The sequence below is a fragment of the Hyla sarda genome, chromosome 4 (genome assembly GCF_029499605.1).
Source record: "Hyla sarda isolate aHylSar1 chromosome 4, aHylSar1.hap1, whole genome shotgun sequence".
NCBI classification, from domain to species: domain Eukaryota; kingdom Metazoa; phylum Chordata; class Amphibia; order Anura; family Hylidae; genus Hyla; species Hyla sarda.
In genome coordinates, this window is record NC_079192.1 from 134836578 (window position 1) to 134861502 (window position 24925).

Consider the following 24925-nt stretch of genomic DNA (forward strand, 5'->3'; position numbering starts at 1 on the left):
ACCTACCATGTATTCTGTCGTTGGTCCCCACATGGACCACGACAGCTGGGTCATCCCCAGCCCCCCCTAGTAATTTGTCCACCCTTTCCACCACATGCCGAACCCTGGCACCAGGGAGACAGCAAACCATTCGGTTGAGGTGGTCTTGGCGACAAATTATTCTATCCGTCTTCCTGATTATAGAGTCCCCTACCACAACTAACTGTCTTGGCCTACCTGCGTTACCATCCCCCACACTACTAGTTGAGCTGTTCCCCCGGCTGTTAGGGAGAACAGTATCCACTAGGGTTGCCATCTCTGATACTGAGGCCCTCGCATCATTGCCCAACTTGGCAATTTTACTTGGGAGATCAGAAGCAGAAGTGACCTTCCTTTTCCTTGCCCCCTTTCCAGTCCCTCTAACTACATTAACCCAGCTCCCTACTTGGGCCTCCTGGCTAGTTTCTCCAACCTCCATTTCTACCCCACTAACTGCTTGCTCTGTAAGATTGTCAATCGCCCTCAATGTTGCATTTTGCTCCTCTAGATCTCTAATACGAGCTTCCAGGTGGGCAACATGCTCACATTTGTCACAGCGGTATTCACCCTGAAGCTGCTGCTCCAGAGATGTATACATGTGGCACAATGTGCACTGAAGAAAACCTCCAATCCTGCTGTCCATATCCTTGGTGTTATGTTAACACAGTGGTGAAATGCTCACATTTGCTGCAGTAGGAAAATGTTTTCAAAATCAAGTAGAACAGAGAAGTGTCCTTACCTTTTTATATTTTTTATTCCTTTTTAAAGTGTTGATGGTCTTTCCGAGCTTTTTCCAACCAGGGTGAACACTGGGCAAGCAATAGGATAGGCCATCGGTAGCTGATCAGCTGATTGGCACCTGCATGACACGATAATGGGGCCTGAAGTATTCAGTTCCATCCTCTTTGTACTGCAGCCTCAGCTCCAATTAAAGTTAATAACATCACCATTACAAGAAGTAATGGAGAACCAACTGCTATCAGCCCCGTCATCTGTGTAGTGTGGGTGCTCTTTGTTGGTACCCTGCCGATTAGTTATTGATGGCCTGTCCAAGGGATATGTCATAAATAGTGATTTTTAGGTAAAACACTTTAAAGGGATTTGCTGCTTCTAAACATCTTATCCCCTATGCAAAGGATAGGTGATAAGATGTCTGATCGAGGGGTCTGGCTGCTGGGATCTCTGGCGCGGCACCCCAGTCATCGGTGCATGGAGCAAACTCTGTGATGGATAATGGGTGACAACAGCCTTCACACCCCTCCATTCATGTCTATGGGAGGAGACGTGACTGCTATGTACTTGCTGTCAATCCCTTTCCCATAGACATGAATGCAGGGAGTGCGGTGCAACATCATGAACATGGAAGCTCCATGCTTCTGTGTTTAGGACACCATGGTGCCAGCCTGGAGAGTACAGTGGCCGGACCCTCGCAATCAAACATCTTATCCCCTATCCTTTGGATAGGAGATAAGATGGTTAGGGGTGGAATACCCCTTTAAATCTACTTCTGGCTTTAGCAGCTGCCACGCCCCCTCCCATAGGCTTGCATCGAGGGGCAGAGCGTGACATCACACGGGGGTGGAGGTGTGACTTCAAACGCCGCCTGCCCCATGGTCGCCGGTAATCAGACCCCGAGCGAACATGCTCCGGGGACTGATTTTAACTGGGGTGCTGCGTGCAAGATCACGGGGGTCCCCAGTGACGGGACCCCCGCGATCAGGCATCTTATCCCCTATCCTTTGCATAGGGGATAAGATGTCTAAGCGCCGGAGTACCCCTTTCAAGAAGCACATTTTCTGCCCTTTCCCTGCTCTCAAGGATGTCAACTAAGCATGGGTGGGCGAGATATATGTAGGCCAAATAACTAGGATAAAGCACACAAAACTCCTATGCCTGAAATATTTACTTAGGCAGGAGTGCCATTTAAAAGTACATTTTATATAAATTGTAGGATTCCTTTTTTACATGTACAGACATGGTTAGAAATCGATTTAACCATGACTAAGATGCCGGGCTGGTTTGAATGGCAGTTCGGAGATGACATGTTCCCTTTTAAGGGGGCACATTAACCAAATGAATCATGCCTTATCTATTAAGCTTAGATGGCACTTATAGCTTGGTCCTGCAGCAGGTATAACAGATGTGGGAAAATACACGACTAAACAGCTCACAGAATTTTTTAGGGGTGAGCACAATCTTTGGCCCATGTAAAAAAAAACTGCTGTTAGAAAGAGAATTGTGTTTCATATGCCACCAGTTATGCCAAATGTACAACATGCCTGGTACAAATTGCAACAAAATCTATAACTTCCTTTGTAAAGTGTAGATTTTTGGGGCACCAAATAAGGATGGTTATCTAGTATAGAGGTCAAATAAACCCATCCCCCTACCAACCTTACATAGCATTCAGGTTTACTTGGGTTTTCAGCTTATTTACAGAAGTTATTTTTTCTATGCAAAATTAATGCAGATGTTTGAAACCCATCTGTTTCTTGTCCGGAAGCGCTGGAGGGTCTTGGTCGCGACCATGGGAATGGAAGTCCGTGATGTCAGACGTCACGCCCCGTCACCTCAATGCAAGTCTATGGGAGGGGGCGTGACGGCCGTCACGCTCCCCCTCCCATAGACTTGCATTGAGGTGATCAGACATCTTATCTCCTATCCTTTGGATAGGGGATAAGATGTCTAGGGTGGGAGTACCCCTTTAAACCATATTAGAAGGATATCTGTGACCTAATGTGTATGTAAGAAACATGGGCAGTTTCGACATTCTTTCATTTGTGTGCCCTCTCTCTTTGTAGGCCCAGGGTCATCATCCAAGTGGGAGGAAGTGCAACACAAAGCCAGACAGATCCTGCTCCATACATATGGAATGTACAAGTGCTTTATACAAATGCAGAGTTACAGACAAGAAGAGAATGCAACGTGTGCTAACTGCTCCAGTGCCTAAGTCCTGTGGACTGCTACCTTATTCCGCACCCTCCAGAATACAGCAATATTTCTGACCTGAGAACCTATCTGAAGAAGTGACTGTGTATGTTGCAGTACACATTGTCAGTAGAAGCACACTTTTTCTATTAAAACGTGATTCTTAGAGTACGTCTGAAGATAGGAGAAATACTCCATGGTGGGCTACTAGACCAATATTAAAGTGCTGTTTACAGATTTAAGCAAGTTTGCACATACCTCAGACCTAGGGTGATAAAAAAAAAAAAAAACGAAGCCCTGCCCTGAGATTACATAGTATACTTTTGTGGTGATCATATCCAGTTACTAGTTTTTATCAGTACTGTTGTTTTTTTTCCCCCCATAATAGGTTAAACCTACATAGCAGCACATAGAGAGAGGTAAGTACATAGCAGGAAACCATTCGAACCATAAACTCTGCTTCCTTAAACATAGTGTGCCTCCTAAAAGAGGGACAATAAAGCAAAAGCTTGTATGCTTCTTCATTCCACAGCATGCTCAACATATCTCCAGAAAAAAGTTAATAATAAAACTTTATAGCCTCAGGAGGACATAGTTCAAGTCTTCATGTGACCTTTTGGTCCTAGTTTTTCTGCTACTACTATAGCAGTGGTACAACACTCCGTACCTTACTGGGCCTAGAAATAAATCTTGTGGTGTATATTAACTACTTAGATTTTTATTCTTGTGGGTGAACCAACTCAACTCCATTAAAAGAAGCCAGAAATGTCTTCTTTATCAGTGTTGTTGAACTTTGCACTTATCCACTGCTGTTAATATACTCTGACAGCAATACATACAGAAAAAGGTAAGCAAGGACATTGGGAACGGTGTAGACCTGGCAGATGCCACACTGCTGAACTAATGTAAATCAGGCTAGTGATACACTTGCAGATGTCCTAATGAGAAAATCACGTATATGTTATGTAAAGCTTGTCATGTGAACAGCAGCAAGGGTATTTTTTTTTGTAATGAGTTGAAATGAGTTTATAACGATAATTTACTTGGCCACTAAGTGGCGCTGTTCATAGTTAATGAATATTTCATTTTATCCTTCTAGAGCAAATAACATGACTGCTCACACTCTTATTAGTACAGGAAAATATGCTGCAAACTGAAGTTACCTTACAATAACTTATTTCCATTTCTCTCATTGAGCTCATTGTACACTAGAAAGGAAATAAAAGCACATCTTGAGCCAGGCCATGCAGACCTGCTGACATGTATTTTACCAGAATAAATAAGGACACAGTGTTATACCAAGCTGGAAGGACTGGATTATTATTTTTTTCTTTGTTTTGCCAATGTTTGACAAAGGTTCTTTCCGGTAACTTTAGTAATGAGTAGCTATAAACCTCTAGATCCCTTGATTTTTACACACAAGAATGTAAGGGTCAGGGGCAAATATATGCCAACACAAAAGGATTTAAGCATTCATTTTACCTTAGGTATATGGGAGCATAGTACCCTGCTCAAAAAAAATAAAGGGAACATTAAGATAACACATCCTAGATATGAATGAACTTAATGTATGAAATAGTTTCGTCTTTACATAGTTGAATGTGCTGACAACACAATCACACAAAAATTATCAATAGAAAATAAATTTATCAACCCATGGAGGTCTGGATATGGAGTCACACCTCAAAATCAAAATGGAAAACCACACTACAGGCTGATCCAACTTTGATGTAATGTCCTTAAAACAAGTCAAAATGAGGCTTAGTAGTGTGTGTGACCTCCACGTGCCCGTATGACCTCCCTACAGCACCTGGGCATGCTCCTGATGAGGTGGCGGTCCTCCCGGACAGTCTGTGGTGCTGGTGGATGGAGCGAGACATGGTCCCAGATGTGTTCAATCGGATTCAGGTCTGGGGAATGGGCGGGCCAGTCCATAGCATCAATGCCTTCCTCTTGCAGGCTGCCACACTCCAGCCACATGAGGTCTAGCATTGTCTTGTATTAGGAGGAACCCAAGGCCAAACGGACCAGCATATGGTCTCACAAGGAGTCTAAGGATCTGATGTCAGTACCTAAAGGCAGTCAGGCTAACTCTGGCAAGCACATGGAGGGCTGTGCGGCCCCACCAAAGAAATGACACCCCACATCATTACTGACCCACCGCCAAACCGGCAGCAGAACGTTCTCCAAGGCGTCTCCAGACTCTGTCACGTGCTCAGTGTGAACCTGCTTTCATCTGTCAAGAGCACAGGGCGCCAGTGGCGAATTTGCCAATATTGGTGTTCTCTGGCAAATGCCAAACGTCCTGCGCCGTGTTGGGCTGTAAGCACAACCCCCACCTGTGGACAGCAGGCCCTCATACCACCCTCCATGGAGTCTGACCGTTTGAGTGGACACATGCACATTTGTGGCCTGCTGGAGGTCATTTTGCAGGGCTCTGGCAGTGCTCCTCCTTGCACAAAGGCAGAGGTAGCGGTCCTGCTGCTGGGTTGTTGCCCTCCTACAGCCTCCTCCATGTCTTCTGATGTATTGGCCTGTCTCCTGGTAGCGCCTCCATGCTCTGGACACTACGCTGACAGACACAGCAAACCTTGCCACAGCTCGCATTGATGTGCCATCCTGGATGAGCTGCACTACCTGAGCCACTTTTGTGGGTTGTAGACTCAGTCTCATGCTACCACTAGAGTAAAAGCACCACCTGCAGAACCACTCCTTTTATTGGGGGTGTCTTGCTAATTGCCTATAATTTCTGTTCCATTTGCACAACAGCATGTGAAATTGATTGTCAATCAGTGTTGCTTCCTGAGTGGACAGTGTGATTTCACAGAAGTGTGATTGACTTGGAGTTACATTGTGTTGTGTAAGTGTTCCCTTTACTTTTTTGAGCAGTGTATTAAGAGTGTACCTGTGTCACATTATTACAGCAGGCTCCTCTTCTCTTGTAAAGTGTACCCCATATTTAAGCCACTTCCCATAGATCAACAGTGGAAGCAAAGAAATTGCTTCACCCTGCACACAGCTGCTTCTAGTGTTTTACCCCAGTGCTGGACTCACAGTGATACATGTTAAGGCTGTATAAAGTCCTCCATACTGCGGCTGCTTCTATGCATTTGACTCCCTCCTTTATAGACTTCTATGGACAGCATGTAACCTGGTCTGTTAGCAGAGCTGAATATCTGTTTCCCTTATATGAAGTGATTTTTATTAGTGAATTCATCAGTGAAGTGAGTGATCAGAGCATGTGGGAAGAAAAGAAGAGGAATCTGATGAGTGGAGGAGGAAGCAGTAAGTTATCAAAAAGTTCCTTTAATTTTGCTATTACTGGGAAATTGTTTATTATGGGGGTACACTTTGAATGAGGCCTATAATATTCATCAAGCCATATTTTATAAGAGAATTGTACTAAATGCTGAGTTTCTACATAGGAGTATTACTGCTGTGGAAGAGCTGTATATAGATATACTGATCGGTCATTGTTTTTCTAAATACAAAGCCTGTATGCACTGAACACGTGTATGAAGTCATTGACAATGTAGATAAAACAAGAGAATTGCTGATGTGTTTCTGATGATGGATTATATCAGTCATTACTGATAAATGTTCTTCCTCTTTCAACAGATTTGCTATATAATAATTCTGACATTTGTACTGAAATTACTTACCTTGTTTCTGTAATAATAAGGATGGTACAGAAGTTTCACAATAAAGTGTGTTATAATAAAATATTTATTACATGGAATTCATGGACATTACATGTATCACTACAGGATTCCTGTATGGCCACGTAGTTTTTGAAAGGCACGGAGGTCATTAGCATTCAGGGTTGGGGCTTGGGATGCTAATGCATGTTGGAAATGTTCTTTATTCACACATGTAGCCTGTAATCCACTTGCATGTAATGCAATTAAGGCAGCCTGCAGATAGAAACAGTTTACAGATTAGTTTGTATGTGTGCAATGTATCCCTATGTGCAGGCATTCTGACACATTTCTTACTCAAGCAGTGGATAGTAAAATGATATGTTCATACATGCTTATTTTGCTGTTCATTTTCCAACCCATAGACTTCAAATGGTATGAAAAGTGGTAGCAAAATAAGCAGGTTAGAAGGTACCATCATGGAAGTCTGCAATTTCTCACCTCTTTACAGAGATTCTGAAGATCAGCTCCAGAGTAGAATTCAGTAGATGATGCTAGGCTCTCCAGACTTACATCATTAAAAAGTGGCATACTACGGGTACATATGTGTAGTATGGATAAACGGGCCTGCAGTACATAAGTGTTACACACAAAGAAAAGGTTCAGATATGTTATGGTTCAATACAACCTACAAGTTAAAAAAAAAAGCTGGTCATACAAAATAGGGGAGATTTATCAAAACCTGTGGAGAGGCAAAGTTGCCTATAGCAACCAATCAGCTTGCTTCTTTCATTTTTCAGAGGCCTTATAAAGAATGAAAGAAGCAGGGAGGCATGCGCACGTGTCTTGTAAGAGCTCCCGCTGCCCCTGCCGTTAACCACTGATTACTCACCCTGTGTGGCCGGTTTTCCTGCCTCCGACCTCTCCTGGGATGCAGGATCGTCTGGAGATACTCCTGGTCCAGTTCGAGTTCCTGTAAGGTGCGGGTGGCCTCTGGTGATTGGGGCCTTGAGGTGTGGTGGAGGTCCGGTGCTGCAGCTGTCTGGGTGGGTAGCTCTCCTGGTCTTGGGTGGCATCCGGGAGCGCAGCGGTGAGGCACTTCCTCGCTCTCCTAGGCTTCTGGACCCTCGATAATCCTGAAGAAAGGGTACCATCTTCGGCCTTCGTGGGCGGAGCTATCTCCTGTGGCTGCCATAGCAACTCCCGCTGAAGGAAGGGGGCTGCTGAAGGTGTGGTGTGCAGCCTGGGCTGGAGTCTCCTGCAGCAGATTCACCCACACTCCTGAGGGAGATAGCGCTGCCGTGAATTCTGCCTATCATTATATATTCCCCTGCTGCTGGTTGCTGGGATCAGGGTGCCTGGAGGTGTCCTGCTGAGGTGTCTGGCTGCGGCATTCACAGGGTCCTCGTGAAGAAAGTGGAGTCACCTGCTATTACTGCCTCCTGTGACTGAGTACCCCTGTGCTCTGTCTGGTCTCTTGCTGGGACTTGTGGTGCACTTTCTGCCTACTGTGGACTGCCTGCCAGTGGCTGAGGCTTCCCGGCCAACCTCTGTTTGAAGATACCTCTGATGATGATGGGTCCTCCCGTTCTTATGGTCCATCTCACCGGGACCCTGGTGTTTAGACCCCGCTTGCTGCTAAAGTTTCTGTGCAGGTGGTGAAAGCGCTAAGCCAGTTCTCTAGAAATCCGGACCGGCCTAGGGGTGACTCTCCTGACCCACCTCTGTCATTATTTTAAGGTTCTCTTAAAAGGCAATCTCCTGAAAGACCCTCTTATGATGCTGCTACAATTGACCATCAGTTCTCTGAACTTTTGGCTGAATTTGTTATTCTATGGCATAAACCCCCAAAAATAAGAGAGCGCACTAAGGAGGTGCAGTCCAGGGTCTCCACGGTCGAAGATACTGTACACCCTTTGTCGAAGCAAGTTGCTACTCAACAACTCCATGTTTCAGGGGTCCTGGGACATATGGATGATCTTGAGAACCGCCTGTGGCAGAATAATATTTGCCTTGTTGGCCTTCCAGTAGGGTTGCCAGGATGCGAGTGTGTTGTGTGCTTGTTCTGTCTGTGTTGGGCCCTCTTCCAGCTGAGTCCCCACTGTAGACCTCCCTGTTGTTGGATGGATGTCTGCCTCTACCCTGGGTTCCAGTAAATGTTATAGCAGGACATTCATTGTATTTCCCCCTTTTATTATTATTATTATTTTTTTTTTTTTACTTTTCCCCATTATTGTGTGGTGGGTCTATGGGACCTCTGGATGATGTTGTGTTTTTAGCTTGTTGGTACAGTATGTTTGATAACTATGCAAAATGTTTTAAATAAATACTTTAAAAAAAAAAGTAATCTGACTGGTTGCAATGGGTAACTTTGCCTCTTCACAGATTTTGATAAATCTCCGCCATGGAGTCTGTGGCAGATCAGTTGGCTGTTGGCTCATATGGATAATCCCACAAATTGTATCCCAAAATAAACTGGCAGACCACTGAATTTTATTTAAAAAACAAAAATGAGTTTGTGTATGGTGGCAAATGAGCAGCTAATATTGCCATATGCTTATGATTCAGCTGACCACAGATGCAAAAATTCTACGCGGCCAATCACATTTTCAGTAGACATTAGTATGCTGTCAACCATGAGCAATGATAATTTGTGTGTACAAAGAACGGTCTGCAAAAAGGAGATTTTTACACTTACCGTAAAATCTTTTTCTCGGAAGCTCCATTGGGGGACACAGGAACCGTGGGTATATCTTGCTGCCACTAGAAGTCTGACACTGGGCATAACTAAAAAAAAAACAAAAAACAAAACTGCTCCTCCCAGCAGGATATATCCCACCTACTGACTTAGAGTCACTCAGTTTTAGTCCCAAAGCAATAGGAGAAACCGAAAAAAAATACAGAGTCCGGAGGGAGCCCAGTCAAAACAAATGAACCAACAGACTGACAGGCGACCGACTCTCAGACAACAACTAAAAACACAGGGTGGGAGCTGTGTCCCCCAATGGGGAGGCTCCTTCCCCTTGGAACGATACGCTTCAGAAATGGCGGACCAGATCCATCTGGAAATGGTGGCCTTAGAAGCCGGCAAGCCCTTGCGTCGGCCCTCCGGAAGGACAAACAGCGACTCAGACCGTCGAAAGGAAGAAGTGGCCGAAAGGTAAACTCGCAAGGCCCGGACCACATCAAGATTGTGAAGAGAATGTTCCCTAGGATGAGACGGAGCAGTGCAGAAGGTAGGAAGAACAATATCTTCGTTCCGATGAAAAGACGAGACCACCTTCGGTTGAAAGGAGGCATTGGCCGGAGCACCGCCTTGTCTTGATGAAGAATCAGGAAAGGAAGTTGACATGAGAGAGCTGCCAATTCCGACACCCGTCTGATCGAGGTGACAGCTACCAAAAAGGCGACCTTCCAAAAGAGGAAACAAAGAGAAATGTCGCTGATAGGTTCGAACGGAACGGACTGCAAGGCGCTCAAGACCAAATTCAAGTCCCAAGGGGGGAGTAGGAGACCTGTAAGGAGGAATCTCATGAGCTACTCCCTGCAGGAAAGTGCGAACAGACGAGTCGGACGCAAGCGGCCGCTGAAAAAGAATAGACAGCGCCGACACTTGAACCTTGAGAGAATTAAGGGCCAAACGCGTTTCAAGACCCGACTGCAGAAACGCCAGAAGGTTCGGCAGAGAAAAACGAACCAGAGAAAGAGCGGGCGTCACACCACCGAAAATAGGCCCGCCAAGTCCTATGGTAAATCCTTGCCGAGGACGGCTTACAAGCCCTGAGCATAGTGCGAATAACCCAAGATGAGAAACCGCGAGCCTTCAACACCGCGGTTTCAACCGCCACACCGCCAAACGTAGCGGCAGTGAATCCGGATGGCAAAGAGGACCCTGAGAAAGAAGATCGAGGCGATCTGGCAGCCGAAAGGGAACATCCGCCACGAGCCGAACCACGTCTGCGTACCAAGAGCGGCGAGGCCAATCCGGAGCCACAAGGATCGCCGATACGCCTTCCGCCTTGAGTTTCCTGAGCACTCGAGGAAGAAGAGGAAGTGGCGGAAACAGGTACGGGAGAGTGAACCAAGCCCAGGGAATGACTAGGGCATCCGCGGCCAGAGCCAGAGGATCTCTGGACTTTGCCACGAAGGTTGGAACCTGTCGGTTTAACCTGTTAAGGACCCAGGGCGTAAACTTACGCCCTGAGTCCCAGTACTGCGATATAACGCGGGGTCACACGGTGACCCAGCATCATATCGCGGCGGGCCCGGCGTCATAGTGAAGCCGGGGCCCGCCGCTAATAGCGGTGATCGCGCACTATTAATCCTTTAGCCGCACGCTCAAAGCTGAGCTGCGCGGCTAAAAACGAAAGTGCCCGGCTAGCTCAGGGAGCTGTTCGGGATTGCTGCGGTATAATCGCGGCATCCCGAACAGCTGTAGCACAGGAGGAAGGTCTCTTACCGTCCTTCCTGCAGTCCGATCACCGAATGAATGCTTCAAGCCTGAGATCCAGGATTGAGCAATCAATCGACGAAAACACGGCTTGATCCATTCCTATGGGGATGCATCACGCAGTGTTAAAGATCGGTAAATGCAATGTTATAGCCCCTTATGGGAGCTATAATATTGCATAAGAAAAGTGTAAAAAATCATTAACCCTTTAAATTATCCCTACCCCCTAATAAAATGTCCGAATTATAAAAAGATACGGCTTTTTAAACCGCACGTCCAATGGCATACGCGCAAAAAAATTCCAGAGTCCAAAATAGCGCATTTTTGATCACTTTTTATACCACAAAAAAGTGATCAAAAAGTCTGATCAGAACAAAATGGTACTGCTAACAACTTCAGATCACGTCGTAAAAAATGAGCCCTCATAGCGCCCTGAACACAGAATAAAAAAAAAGTTATAGGGCTCAGAAAATGACAATTTTAAACGTATAAATTTTCCTGCATGTATTCATGATTTTTTTCTGAAGTAATACTAAATCATACCTATACAAGTAGGGTATCATTATAAACGTATGGACCTACAGAATAAAGATAAGGTGTCATTTTTGCCGAAAAATGTACTGCGTAAAAACGGAAGCCCCCCAAAACTTATAAAAGTGTTTTTTCATCAATTTTGTTGCACATTGATTTTTTTTTTCCTCGTTTCACCGTAGATTTTTGGGTAAAAAGACTAATGTCATTACAAAGTAGAATTAGTGACGCAAAAAATAAGCCATCATATAGAATTTTAGGTGAAAATTTTAAAGAGTTATGATTTTTTAAATTTAAGGAGTAAAAATTGAAAATGAAAAAACGGAAAAAGCACGGGTCCTTAAAGGGTTAAGCAGGACACAAAGAGGTCCATGTCCGGAGTCCCCCAGCGATGACAAATGGACTCGAACACCTCCGGGTGAAGAGACCACTCCACGTGGTCGGGAGAGGAGCGATTTAGAAAGTCCGCTTCCCGGTTGTCCACCCCTGGGATATGAATCGCTGATATGGAGGGAACCAGGCGCTCCGCCCAGATCAAGATCTTGGATACCTCGGTCGCTGCGAGTGCCCCCTTGGCGGTTTACATATGCCACAGCCGTGGCATTGTCCGACTGAGTGCGAACTGGGTGACCCCCGGAGAAGAGACTCCCAGTGCCGGAGACAAAGGCCCAGGAATACTAGAGACTGGGAGGAAGAAAGATTGGATTTCTCCTCTTTTATCAGCCAGCCGAAGCTGGATAGGGTCAGCAGGGTGATGTGGAGACTCTCCTCGTTTTGGACCCGGGACGGAGCCTTGATAAGCAGGTCGTCCAAGTAAGGGAGAACAGACACTCCCCCGGACAGCCGTCAGGACCTTGGTAAAGACCCTGAGGGCTGTGGCCAGGCCGAAGGGCAGAGCCACAAACTGAAAATTACCCTGCGGAACGGCAAACCGCAGAAACTGTTGATGAGGAAAAAACGGGATGTGGAGATACGCATCCCGAATGTCCACCGAGACAGGAATTCGCCCCGATCAATGGATGCAACAATCGACCGTAGCGACTCCATTCGAAAGTGGCGGAGTCGAAGGTGCCGATTGAGGAGTTTCAGATCCAAAATCGGACGGAACGAACCCTCCTTTTTGGGGACAACGAAGAGGTTTGAATAGATACCCTTGAAACGGTCCTGAGATGGAACGGGTACAATGACACCCTGCTGCAGCAGTTTTCGAATGGCAGAGTGAAAGCCTGCAGCCAGGGCGGGAGAACGAGGAGGCCAGGACCAGAAAAAACGATCCCGGGGAAAAGAAGCGAACTCGATTCGGTAACAGTCGGAGACGACGTCCCGAACCCAGGAATCCTGGACTTGTGCCAACCAGACATCCGGAAAGAGGAATAAGCGACCACCCACCCGAGGGGAAGTCCCGGGTGGGGGCGCCCCTTCAGGCTGAGGTAGGCTTGCGAGTTCCCGATTTCGCGGAGAACCGGTTGGAACGGCTATCCTGCTTCCAGGAGGGACTAGGCTTGAAGGACGGGCCCTGCCTAGTCTGCGAGGAACCCGACCTGTCCTGGCGCCCAGGGGGCGAAAGGACCGAAAGGAGGTCGTCTTGCGAAAACCCCCACGAGCCACAGGACGGCGCGCCTTGTTCTGGGGAAGCAAAGAACTCTTACAGCCCGTAGCCTCAGAGATGATGTCGTCCAGCTTCTTCCCAAATAGGCGGCCACCAGTAAAGGCCATTTCCGTCAGGGACTTTTTAGAAGCCGAGTCAGCATTCCACACTTTCAGCCACATAGAGCGGCGAATGGCAATTAGATTGCCGGACGGGATGGCCGCACAGCGTGCTGACTCCAAAGAAACCTGGCATAAATATTCACCTGCCTTTGAGATTTGGAGAGCAATCTCAGCCAGATCATCAGGGGAGGCCCCGGACAACAGTCCTTTGCGGAGCTGTGAAGCCCACACTGACAAAACCTTTGAGACCCAAGTCGACGAGAAGGCCGGGAGCAGGGAGGACCCCACCGCCTCAAAGGCATACTTGGCCAGAGTTTCAACCCGCTTGTCCGCGGGGTCCTTGAAGAAAGTGGCATCCACCAACAGCAGGGTGGTGGATTTAGATAAATGGGAGACCGGGGGGGGTCCACCTATGAAGGAATGGTCCATTTAGAAATAAGATCCTGAGAAAACGGACACAGAGTCTTCAACCGTTTAGTGCCTTGAAAGCGCTTCTCCGGAAGCTTCCAGGCGGTCTCCAGAACATCATCAAACTCCTTATGAGGATGGAAGACCTTGGGAGAGTGATGAGTACGTGTAAAAGGAAACTTCAGGCGTAGGGTCCGAAGTTCCAGGGTCCTGTAAATGGAAGGTGTCCATGACAGCTGACACCAAGCTGTCCACCAAGTTAGACATGGATGACAGCTCTTCCGAGTCAGATTGCAGGGCTGAGTCTGAGTCTGTTAACTCACCCGGAGACTGGGAATGGTGGTTAGTGGAGGCACCCGATCTAGGTGACCCGGATCTAGTAAGGCGGGCCGAGGAATGTGAACGGCCCCTAGGAGAGCGAAATAAACCAGAGTAAATGACCCTGGGACGTCTGTGGGAGCGGCGATGGTCCGAAGATGCCAAACTAGTCTCCCGAGGGGAACGCAAGGAGGACAGTTTTAAGGCCGTAGCCACCTCCATGGAAACCTGTGCCAAATCTGAAATCGTTTGGGAGATAGAAGACACCCAAACAAGTGGGCGGAGCTACATGCGGCCGGAGCAGGCCAAAGCCGCGGAGTAAAGTAGCGGCAGGCCCCGGAAGATGCCCACAGCCCCGCCGGGCGTACGGAGCAGGAGAAGCCGGAAGCGGTCTCCACACTGTGGGGACGGCTGCCGGAAAACTCGAGCATGCCGCAGTAGCGGACCAAGCTGGACCTAACAACTGCAGCAGGTCCCCATCTTTTGCCCCCTTCACACAACTTAATAAAATGAATGAAACCCCCATACAAACCCCTGATAGAGGCCCCCAGAAAAAGATGGGAATTCGCCCTTGTGGAAGGGGGGGGGGGGGGGGGGGGGGGGGGGAGAGGATGCCATACTCACCTTACTGTGGAAGTATACTTACCTCCATAGAAGTCTTCTCCCACAAAGTTTTCAACCAGTCAAGGCCGGCTGCATCATGCCAGGCTTCAGTAAGCGGGGCGAGCAGAGGCAATAGGTGACCCGGACCCAAGGTACAACCTGGTGCTTGTCGGTGGCGAGGAAGGGTTAACAGACCATACTCTATGGACCGTGCCCTTCAGTCGCATGTGGGGAAATCAGGCAGTGCCATGCTCCTGTCGCCCCTACCTAGAAAAATAAAAAAGGAGAGAAAAAACTAAACTCTTACACTAGAAAAATAATAAAATAGACCAGGTCTGGAGAAAACCAGACCTGTGCCTGCCTCCTAAGACACTAAGCTAAAACTGAGTGTCTCTAAGTCAGTAGGTGGGATATATCCTGCTGGGAGGAGACAACTTTTTTTTTTTTTTTTTAGTTATGCCTAGTGTCAGCCTCCTAGTGGCAGCAAGATATACCCACGGTTCCTGTGTCCCCCAATTGAGCCGAATGAGAAATATTGCCTTTAGGCTAGGGTTACACCTAACTCACTCACCCACAATAAAAAATAAATTGCCAGGGACCAACCCGGGGTACAGGGAGAGTGAGCCCTAAACTGACCCTAAAAAAATCTCTCCCTGCCTACGTGCCCATCCACCCTAATTGGTGGATCGACAACTAGGCGGCGATCCTTCCCTGAACTGAAGTGCAGGGGCTTAATAAAAACACATACTAATAAATAGTCAGTCACAAACCAGGAACATAACAGGAACATAGAACTCTATAGTATAAAGTTCACAGGACACAGATCAGAGAGTTAGTACAGAGGACTCAGTGGTCGTGAACAGAGGATACTATAGATAAGCGGTCATGAACAGAACTCCAAAGATCTGAATAAAGAACTAATAAAACATATAGAGTTCAAAACACCAGACAGGAAAACAGATAAGTCTGAACATACTCCAGAACAAAACAGGAATACAGTTAATCCCCTAGAAAAACCTCCGTTAGACACAGGAATAACAATACCCTCTGAGTCCCCACGGACAGGTAAATATGATCTATTACTAAACAGTATCCCTCTGAACACCTCCAGTAGACACGGAGTCCCCAAGGACAGGTAATAGGGATGCCAAGTTACAGCTCAGAAAAACTGATACAACAGGATATAATTATAGAACACTGAACAAAAGACAGGAATTGCAATCCCTCCAAACACCTCCAGTAGACAAGGAGTCCCCATGGAGCGGTAACAGGGATGCAACATATGACACTGGACACTCCACTCAACTAACGAAGTAGCCATTAATAATAAATCCAAATAGACTACTGGCCAGTGGCACACTCCACACAGTGTGGTCAGAAGCTGAGCCTGTAGGAAAACAGAAATATAAAACACAGAACTTCATAAAACGGATACAACAGAAAACACAGTGTGAACAGATACATAGAAAAAAGGATATACAAATTCTAAAACAGACTATACAAACACAGATTAAAATCCATTATAAGCATGCCACCTAACAATGGCTAAAACCAGAAAATACATAGTGCATGCTAAAACAGAGATAGTAGATTAAAAGCTCAAATAAAGACTGTTTCACTAAGAGCATGTCCAGCATGTTAGCAAGTCAGGATGTAATTATCTCAATCCTCAGCCCAGAGGCTAGACTGGGCTGACTTAAAATAGACACACCCTATGAGCTATTGGCTAGCAAGTGAAAGACTATTATCTAATCCCTGACCAGGGAACATAGAACTGTTCACACACAACCAAACCAATAGCTGTGTGTGAACACAGGCCAACACAGACATGACAAACACATATATATATTTGTTAGATTACAGAAGTCACCGAAATTTTCCACAGACGAATTTACCCTTATTGTAACACTGTGTGCCTCAAATTTACAGTCATGGCCGTAAATGTTGGCACTCCATTTTCTTGAACATTTCAGAAGAATTTTTTACAGAAAAGGATTTCAGTAAACATAGTAACATAGTTTAGGGCTGCAACGATTAATCGATGTAATCGATTAAAATCGATAAGGGGATTCGTTGTCGACGGGGCCCTGCTGTCTAAAGGGGTCTGTAAAAGCAATGGTCTGCAGTCTGCACACACACGTGTATAGGAGTGCTATATAAAAAAAAAAAAGTAAAAGAAAAGAAAATGTAAATTTACTGCTCCCCCAATAAAAATTAGCTCCCCTTTTCCTATTGCTATACAAAAAAAGTAAAATAATTTTTTCTTTTACATATTTGATACTACAAAAAAAAAACTCTAAAAAAAATGTTAATGATTCACTAATATTTTAATAGTTCAGACAGTTACCCATGCGGTAGTATCACATTTACGCTGGTTTCTGTACTGGATCATTAATAATGATCCTGTACAGCAACTGGCTTAAACTTAAAAAAAAAATAAAAATTTATAAAATTGCTGCTGTTTGGTCACATCACATGCTAGAAACTTTTAATATGGCCATTGTACATAGTTTTTCAAGTAGAATCAGCTGAACACCTTTTTTTTGGCATTTTGAAATTTTTTCCGATTAATCGATAAAATAATCGACAACTAATAGATTATTAAAATAATAGTTAGCTGCAGCCCTAACATAAATCATTAGGTCGAAAAAAGACCAGAGTCCATCAAGTTCAACCTATAACCCTAATGAGTCCCTACTGATTTGGTATAGATCTAGAATCCATAACTTGTAATGTATTCTCCAAAAATGCATCCACACCCCTTTTAAATTCTTTTACAGAGTTCACCATGAACATCTCCTCTGGCAGAATTCCACAGTCTCGCTGCTCTTACAATAAGGAACCCCCGTCTGTGCTGGTGTAGAAACCTTCTTTCCTCAAGACGTAGAGGATGCCCCCTTGTTATAGATACAGTCCTGGGTATAAATAGATCATGGGAGAGATCTCTGTACTGCCCCCTGATATATTTATACATAGTTATTAGGTCTCCCCTAAGCCTTCTTTTTTCTAAACTAAATAACCCCAATTCTGATAATCTTTCTGTGTACTGTAGTCCTCCCATTCCCGTATTACCCTGGTTGCCCGTCTTTGAACCCTCTCCAGCTCCGCTATATCTTTCTTGTACACTGGTGCCCAGTACTGTACACAGTATTCTATGTGTGGTCTGACTAGTGATTTGTACAGTGGTAGAATTATTTCCTTGTCGTGGTCATCTATACCCCTACTAATGTACCCCATGATTTTATTTGCCTTGGCAGCAGCTGCCCGACACTGGTCACTACAGCTAAATTTACTGTTAACTAAGACTCCTAAGTCCTTTTCCATGTCAGTCGTCCCAAGTGTTCTCCCATTTAATACATAATCCCAGCCTGAATTTTTCTTCTCCATTTGCATTACCTTACATTTATCAGTGTTGAACGTCATATATCCCACTTCCCAGCCCAAGCCTCCAACCTATCCAGATCCATTTGTAATAGTGCACTGTCCTCTATAGTGTTTACCGCTTTACAGAGTTTAGTATCATCTGCAAAGATTGCTACTTTACTATTCAACCCCTCTACAAGGTCATTAATAAATATATTAAATAGAACAGGACCCAAGACGGACCCCTGTGGTACCTCTCACCTCCTCATAAAAGCTGATCAGGTTAGTTTGACAGGACCGATCCCTCATAAAGCCATGCTGGTATGGAGTCATACATTTATTTTTATCAAGATACTCCAAAATAGCATCTCTTAGAAAACCCTCAAACAATTTACATACAATTGAGGTTAAGAAAGACCCAGGATAAAGGAGCTATTTGCAAATTTGTATACAACAATACTTTATACAAACAATATCTTTATTAAATGCATGATGCAAAAACATACAATAAAATTCATTAAAAAGACAGGGAGAAATACACAAAAGATTGGCGGCAGCCTAGGACTGTAGTACATGTAAACATTAGACCATGTGGAACAGGTAGCAAAAAGAATGGGGCTGGAATTACTGTTATATAGCAGCGCAAGACAGAGCTACATGTGCTAGTACATAAGGATAATGGATAAACAAAGTGCTTGTGCAGAATAAGGATACGCTACGTGCGACCCCTGGACAAAGGTCTCAGGACTGAAACACATGTTGGGGGTGGCGGCATCCTGGGACGCTCTGACTGTGTATCTCTATGGTCGGTATCTATTCAACATCTTTTGTACTTGCATATATATATATATATATATATATATATGCGATTTTACTCCCAGCAGCGCATCTTTATTCTGCACAAGCACTTTGTTTATCCATTATCCTTATGTACTTATGTAGCTCTGTCTTGCGCTGCTATACAGTGGTCCCTCAACATATGATATTAATTGGTTCCAGGAGAACCATCATATGTTGAAACCATCATATGTCGAGTACATATGTCTATGTAAAAATGGTAATTGGTTCTGGGGCCTCGGAACCATTGTATGTTGAATACATATCTCTATGGGAAACTGCTAATTGGTTCTGGGATGACCATTGTATGTGGAGTGTATGGGGAGTGTTTAACAAACCAGGGTGCCTCCAGCTGTTGCACAACTACAACTCCCAGCATGCATGTACAGCCATTGACTGTCTGGGCATGCTGAGAGTTATAGTTTTGCGACAGCTGGAGGCACACTGATAGGGAAACATTGATGTATGGGGTGTATAGTGTGTCTATGTATTGTATGTGATGTGTGACATCGCATACAGTACTGTACAGTTCTTTAAATACCTTCAGAGGGGACAGAATGTCCTCCATTACGATCCTGCCGACTACAGCTCTATAGGAAAGGAAGGGGAGGGCAGCCAGCAGCTCAATGGATGCCTGCAGCAAGATGCTGCAGGCTATTGGCTATGGCTGCACTGGGGGGCGGGGCTTACACGGAGCTCACAGTGGAAGCCTGCGTGAGTTGGCAGGACAGCATGTGAGTAACAGGAGGCAGAACGGGGCACATTAAACAACTATCTGTCAGTTGCTGAAGTTGTCAGCGCTGTCAGATAGCTGTTTGCATGATGGCCCGACACACAGCAGCATCATATGTCGATGCTGCCTTCAACATACGATGGGCTCTGAGAGGCCATAATATGTTGAAATGATCATATGTCGAGGCCATCATAAGTCGAGGGGTCACTGTATAACAGTAATTCCAGCCCCAGTAATTCCAGACCTGTTCCACATGGTCTAATGTTTACATGTACTACAATCCCAGGCTGCCGCCAATCTTTTTTGTATTTCTCCCTGTCTTTTTAATGAATTTTATTGTATGTTTTTGCATCATGCATTTAATAAAGATAAAGTATTGATGTATACAAATTTGCAAATAGCTCCTTTTTCCTGGGTCTTCATTTGGATTGGAGCCTATATTACAGGCTCTCTCTAGCGCCACTATCTGGGATCCACATATATATATTTTTGTTGGGTACTTCATATATTTATTGGTAGCCACATTGTGGGCACCTTTTTCTAAAAATATATAAATATATTTTTTCTTGGCATACAAAATAAATTGATCCCCATTTCTCTTAGGTGCTATACTATGTGCATGTTTTTTGTCGCATACAACGGATGTTAAACTAACAGGCCAATAATTCCAGGGGTCACCTTTTAACTCCTTTATAAATATTAGCACCACATTTGCCATGTGCCAGTCCTGGGGAACAGTCCCTGTTACTATAGAGTCCTTTTATATTAAAAATAGGGGTCTGTCTATTACATTACTTAATTAATTTAGAACACGGGAGTGAATGCCATCTGGACATGGTGATTTGTCTATTTTGATTTTTTGTAGGCAGCACTGTACTTCTTCCTGGGTTAAACAGGTGACCTGTACTGGGGAGTTTACCTTATCACACTGTATTTCACCTGGCATTTCAATTTCCTCGGTGAATACAGTGCAAAAGAATTTGTTTAATATATTTGCTTTTTCCTGATCCCCGTTTATAATTTCTTCCTCATCATTTTTTAAAGGGCCAACACTTTCATGTTTAACTATTTATATAGTTAAACATTTTGGGGTTAGTTTTACTCTCTTTGGCAAAAAGTCTGTCTCTATTTTTGCGGCTTTTATCTGTTTTTTTTTTTGTTTTTTTTAAAACTTATTTTACATTTTTTTCTATAGCTTTTTAATGCTTCTTCACTGCCATCCTGTTTTAGTAGTTTAAATGCTTTATTTTTGTCATCTATTGCCCACTTAACATTTTTATTCATCCATATTGGTTTTCTTTTATTTCTGACCCTTTTATTCCCATAAGGTATATACATCTTACAGTGAGAATTTAAGATATTTTTAAGTCTCCCATTTAGTGTCAGTATTCTTGTTTTTGAGGACATTATCCCAATTTATATTGTTAATGGCTTCTCTGAGTTGATCAAACTTTGCCTTCCTAAAGTTCAATGTTTATCTCCATCTCTACCCATAATGCCTCCACATTATCGTTTCCCTTCCATATATCCTCCCTCAGTGTGGCCTTCAGACTTGATTTCACGTAAAGATAAACTCCTCCCCCTTTCCGTTTTGTCCGATCCTTCCTGAATAGACTATAACTCTGTATGTTGATCGTCCAACCAAGTCTCTGTTATACCCACTATGTCATAATTTTTCGCAGACATCAATCACTCCAGTTCCTCTGTTTTATTGAACAGACTTCTGGCATTAGTCAACATGCAATACAATGGTGTATAATTTTTCTTCCTATGAAACCTATCCCTATTAACTATTCTAACCCCTCCCTCCTTTCCACCCCCAGGTACATTAATAAGTCCCCACTCTCTATCTACACTATCTTCCCCATCTACATCGAAAGTTCCCTCCCCCCCCCCCAGTCCCTAGTTTAACCCCTTAAGGACCCGTTTTTTTTGTTTTTGCATTAAAATTTTTTCCTCCTTACCTTTAAAAAATCATAACTCTTTCAATTTTGCACCTAAAAATCCATATGATGGCTTATTTTTTGCGCCACCAATTCTACTTTGTAATGACGTCAGTCATTTTACCCAAAAATCTACGGCGTAGGTTTGATTTGGTCAGACTTCTGAAAAAAATCATAAATACATACAGGAAAATGTATACGTTTAACCCCTTAACGATGCAGGACGTATATTTACGTCCTGCGCCGGCTCCCGCGATATGAAGCGGGGATCGCGCCGTGATCCTGCATCATATTGCGTCGGTCCCGGCGCTCATCAACGGCCGGGACCCGCGGCTAATACCACACATCGCCGATCACGGCGATGTGCGGTATTAACCCTTTAGAAGAAGCTTTGAACGCCGATTCTAAAAAGTGAAACTGAAAGTGACCCGGCTGCTCAGTCGGGCTGTTCGGGACCGCCGCGGTGAAATTGCGGTGTCCCGAACAGCTGATCGGACACCGGGAGGGCCCTTACCTGCCTCCTCGGTGTCCGATCGACGAATGACTGCTCCGTGCCTGAGATCCAGGCAGGAGCAGTCAAGCGCCGATAATGCTGATCACAGGCGTGTTAATACACGCCAGTGATCAGCATAGGAGATCAGTGTGTGCAGTGTCATAGGTCCCTATGGGACCTATAACACTGCAAAAAAAAAGTAAAAAAAAAGTGTTAATAAAGGTCATTTAACCCCTTCCCTAATAAAAGTTTGAATCACCCCCCTTTTCCCATAAAAAAAAATAAAACAGTGTAAAAAAAAAAACATATGTGGTATCGCCGCGTGCGTAAATGTCCGAACTATAAAAATATATCATTAATTAAACCGCACGGTCAATGGCGTACGCGCAAAAAAATTCCAAAGTCCAAAAAAGCGTATTTTGGTCACTTTTTATACCATTAGAAAAAGGAATAAAAAGTGATCAAAAAGTCCGATCAAAACAAAAATCATACCGATAAAAACTTCAGATCACGGGGCAAAAAATGAGTCCTCATACCGCCCTGTACGTGGAAAAATAAAAAAGTTATAGGGGTCAGAAGATGACATTTTTAAACGTATACATTTTCCTGCATGTAGTTATGATTTTTTCCAGAAGTGCGACAAAATCAAACCTATATATGTAGGGTATCATTTTAACCGTATGGACCTACAGAATAATGATAAGGTGTAATTTTTACCGAAATATGCACTGCGTAGAAACGGAAGCCCCCAAAAGTAACAAAATGGCGTTTTTTTTTTAATTTGGTCGCACAATGATTTTTTTTTCCGTTTCGCCGTGCATTTTTGGGTAAAATGACTGTCACTGCAAAGTAGAATTGGCGCCCCAAAAAACAAGCCATAATATGGATTTTTAGGTGGAAAATTGAAAGGGTTATGATTTTTTAAAGGTAAGGAGGAAAAAACGAAAGTGCAAAAATGGAAAAACCCTGAGTCCTTAAGGGGTTAAAATTGTCATATTGTAACCCCTATAACTTTTTTATTTTTTCGCATATGGGGGCTAATTTTTTGCACCGTGATCTGAAGTTTTTAGCGGTACCATTTTTGCATTTATAGGACTTATTGATCGCTTTTTATTCATTTTTTCATGATATAAAAAGTGACCAAAAATGCACTATTTTGGACTTTGGAATTTATTTTCGCGTACGCCATTGACCATGCGGTTTAACCCCTTCACGACGAGCGACGTACATGTACGGCGCCGCAAAGTGTCACTTGGCGCGCGGCGACGTACATGTACGTCGGGGGGGGGGGGGGTCCGGGAGCGCCGCGTCACCGGTAGCGGTGATCGGGCCGGGATGACTGCTGTTATCTAACAGCAGGCATCCCGGCACATCGCCGAGGGGAGTCCTGAGACCCCCCCATGACCGCAAATCGCAGGTCAATTCAGACCTGCGATCTGCGTGATTCCGGGTCATACGGGTCACTGGTGACCCGGAAAATAAGAGGGATCGGGGGTGTCCGAGACACCCTCGATCCCCCTAAAGGGATAGGAGTTTGGTGGCAGGAGTGCCACCCCTCCTATCCCTGCTATTGGTCGGCCGAGCGACTGACCGATAGCAGACCGGGGGAGGGGGGGTTAAAGTTCGGTTCCCCCGCTTTGCCCACCTATCGGTGTCCGGGCAAAACGGGGGAACCGTCCAGGGAAGGTCGGCGCCGAAGGTCCCTACCTGGATCCCGGATCCCCGTTCGCGATCCTCCCCCACGTGCGGCGGCGGCGGCAGCAGCAATACTTCTGGGTCCTGCTAGGCGAGTTGTTGCCTAGCAACATCCGGAGGGCCACAGTTTACAGTTTACCCCCCTCCCGTGTGAATGTACAGGCTACATTCACAATGGCGGCAGATTACAGTGAGTTCCCCGCTACAAATTTGAGCTGCGGCAAATTTTCCGCCGCAGCTCAAACTCCTAGCGGGAGACTCAGTGTAATCTGCCGCCAGTGTGAATGTAACCTAAAAACACTACACTACACTAACATAAAATAAAGAGTAAAACACTACATATACACACGTACACTGCCCCCCCCTCCCCAATAAAAATGAAAAACGTATTGTATGGCAGTGTTTCTAAGATGGAGCCTCCAGCTGTTGCAAAACAAAAACTCCCAGCATTTCTGGACAGGAATTGACTGTCCAAGCATGCTGGGAGTTTAGCAACAGCTGGAGGCACCCTGTTTGGGAATCACTGGCATAGAATACCCCTATGTCCACCCCTATGCAAGTCCCTAATTCAGGCCTCAAATGCGCATGGCGCTCTCACTTTGGAGCCCTGTCGTATTTCAAGGAAACAGTATAGGGTCACATATGGGGTATCGCCGTACTCGGGAGAAATTGCCTAACAAATTTTTGGGGGCTTTTTCTCCTTTTACCCCTTACGAAAAGGAACAGTTGGGGTCTACACCAGCATGTTAGTGTAAAAAAATAAAACATTTTACACTAACATGCTGGTGTTGCCCTATACTTTTCATTTTCACAAGAGGTAAAAGGGAAAAACGCCCCCCAAAATTTGTAACGCAATTTCTCCCGAGTACAGAGATACCCCATATGTGGGCGCAAAGTGCTCTGGGGGCGCACAACAAGGCCCAGAAGGGAGAGTGCACCATGTACATTTGAGGCGATTTGTACAGAGGTGGCTGATTGTTACAGCGGTTCTGACAAACGCAAAAAAAAACACACCCACATGTGACCCCATTTTGGAAACTACACCCCTCACGGAATGTAATAAGGGGTACAGTGAGAATTTACACCCCACAGGTGTCTGATGGATCTTTGGAACAGTGGTCCGTGAAAATGAAAAATTTTGCACAGCCCACTGTTCCAAAGATCTGTCAGACACCAGTGGGGGGGTAAATGCTCACTGTACCCCTCATTACATTCTGTGAGGGGTCTAGTTTCCAAAATGGTATGCCATGTGGGGGT

At 45.0% G+C, this 24925-nt stretch overlaps 2 protein-coding genes across 3 annotated transcripts in view; one reads left to right on the forward strand and one right to left on the reverse strand.

Annotated features, from left to right (window-relative positions):
• Positions 1–3326, forward strand: part of SLC30A4 (solute carrier family 30 member 4) — a 42191-nt gene extending 38865 nt beyond the window's left edge. Inside the window, exon 7 of the mRNA XM_056572222.1 lies at positions 2820–3326. Coding sequence (XP_056428197.1) covers positions 2820–2968 — 149 coding nt within the window. The 3' untranslated portion in view covers positions 2969–3326. The remainder of the gene's footprint in view (positions 1–2819) is intronic.
• Positions 3327–5667: 2341 nt separating this feature from the next.
• Positions 5668–24925, reverse strand: part of AFG2B (AFG2 AAA ATPase homolog B) — a 287286-nt gene continuing 268028 nt past the window's right edge. For both annotated transcript variants that reach the window (XM_056572219.1, XM_056572220.1), the window contains 2 exons: positions 7086–7211; positions 5668–6860 (listed from right to left, as the gene is read on the reverse strand). In XM_056572219.1, the coding sequence (XP_056428194.1) occupies positions 6708–6860; positions 7086–7211 (279 nt within the window). In that variant the 3' untranslated portion in view covers positions 5668–6707. The remainder of the gene's footprint in view (positions 6861–7085; positions 7212–24925) is intronic.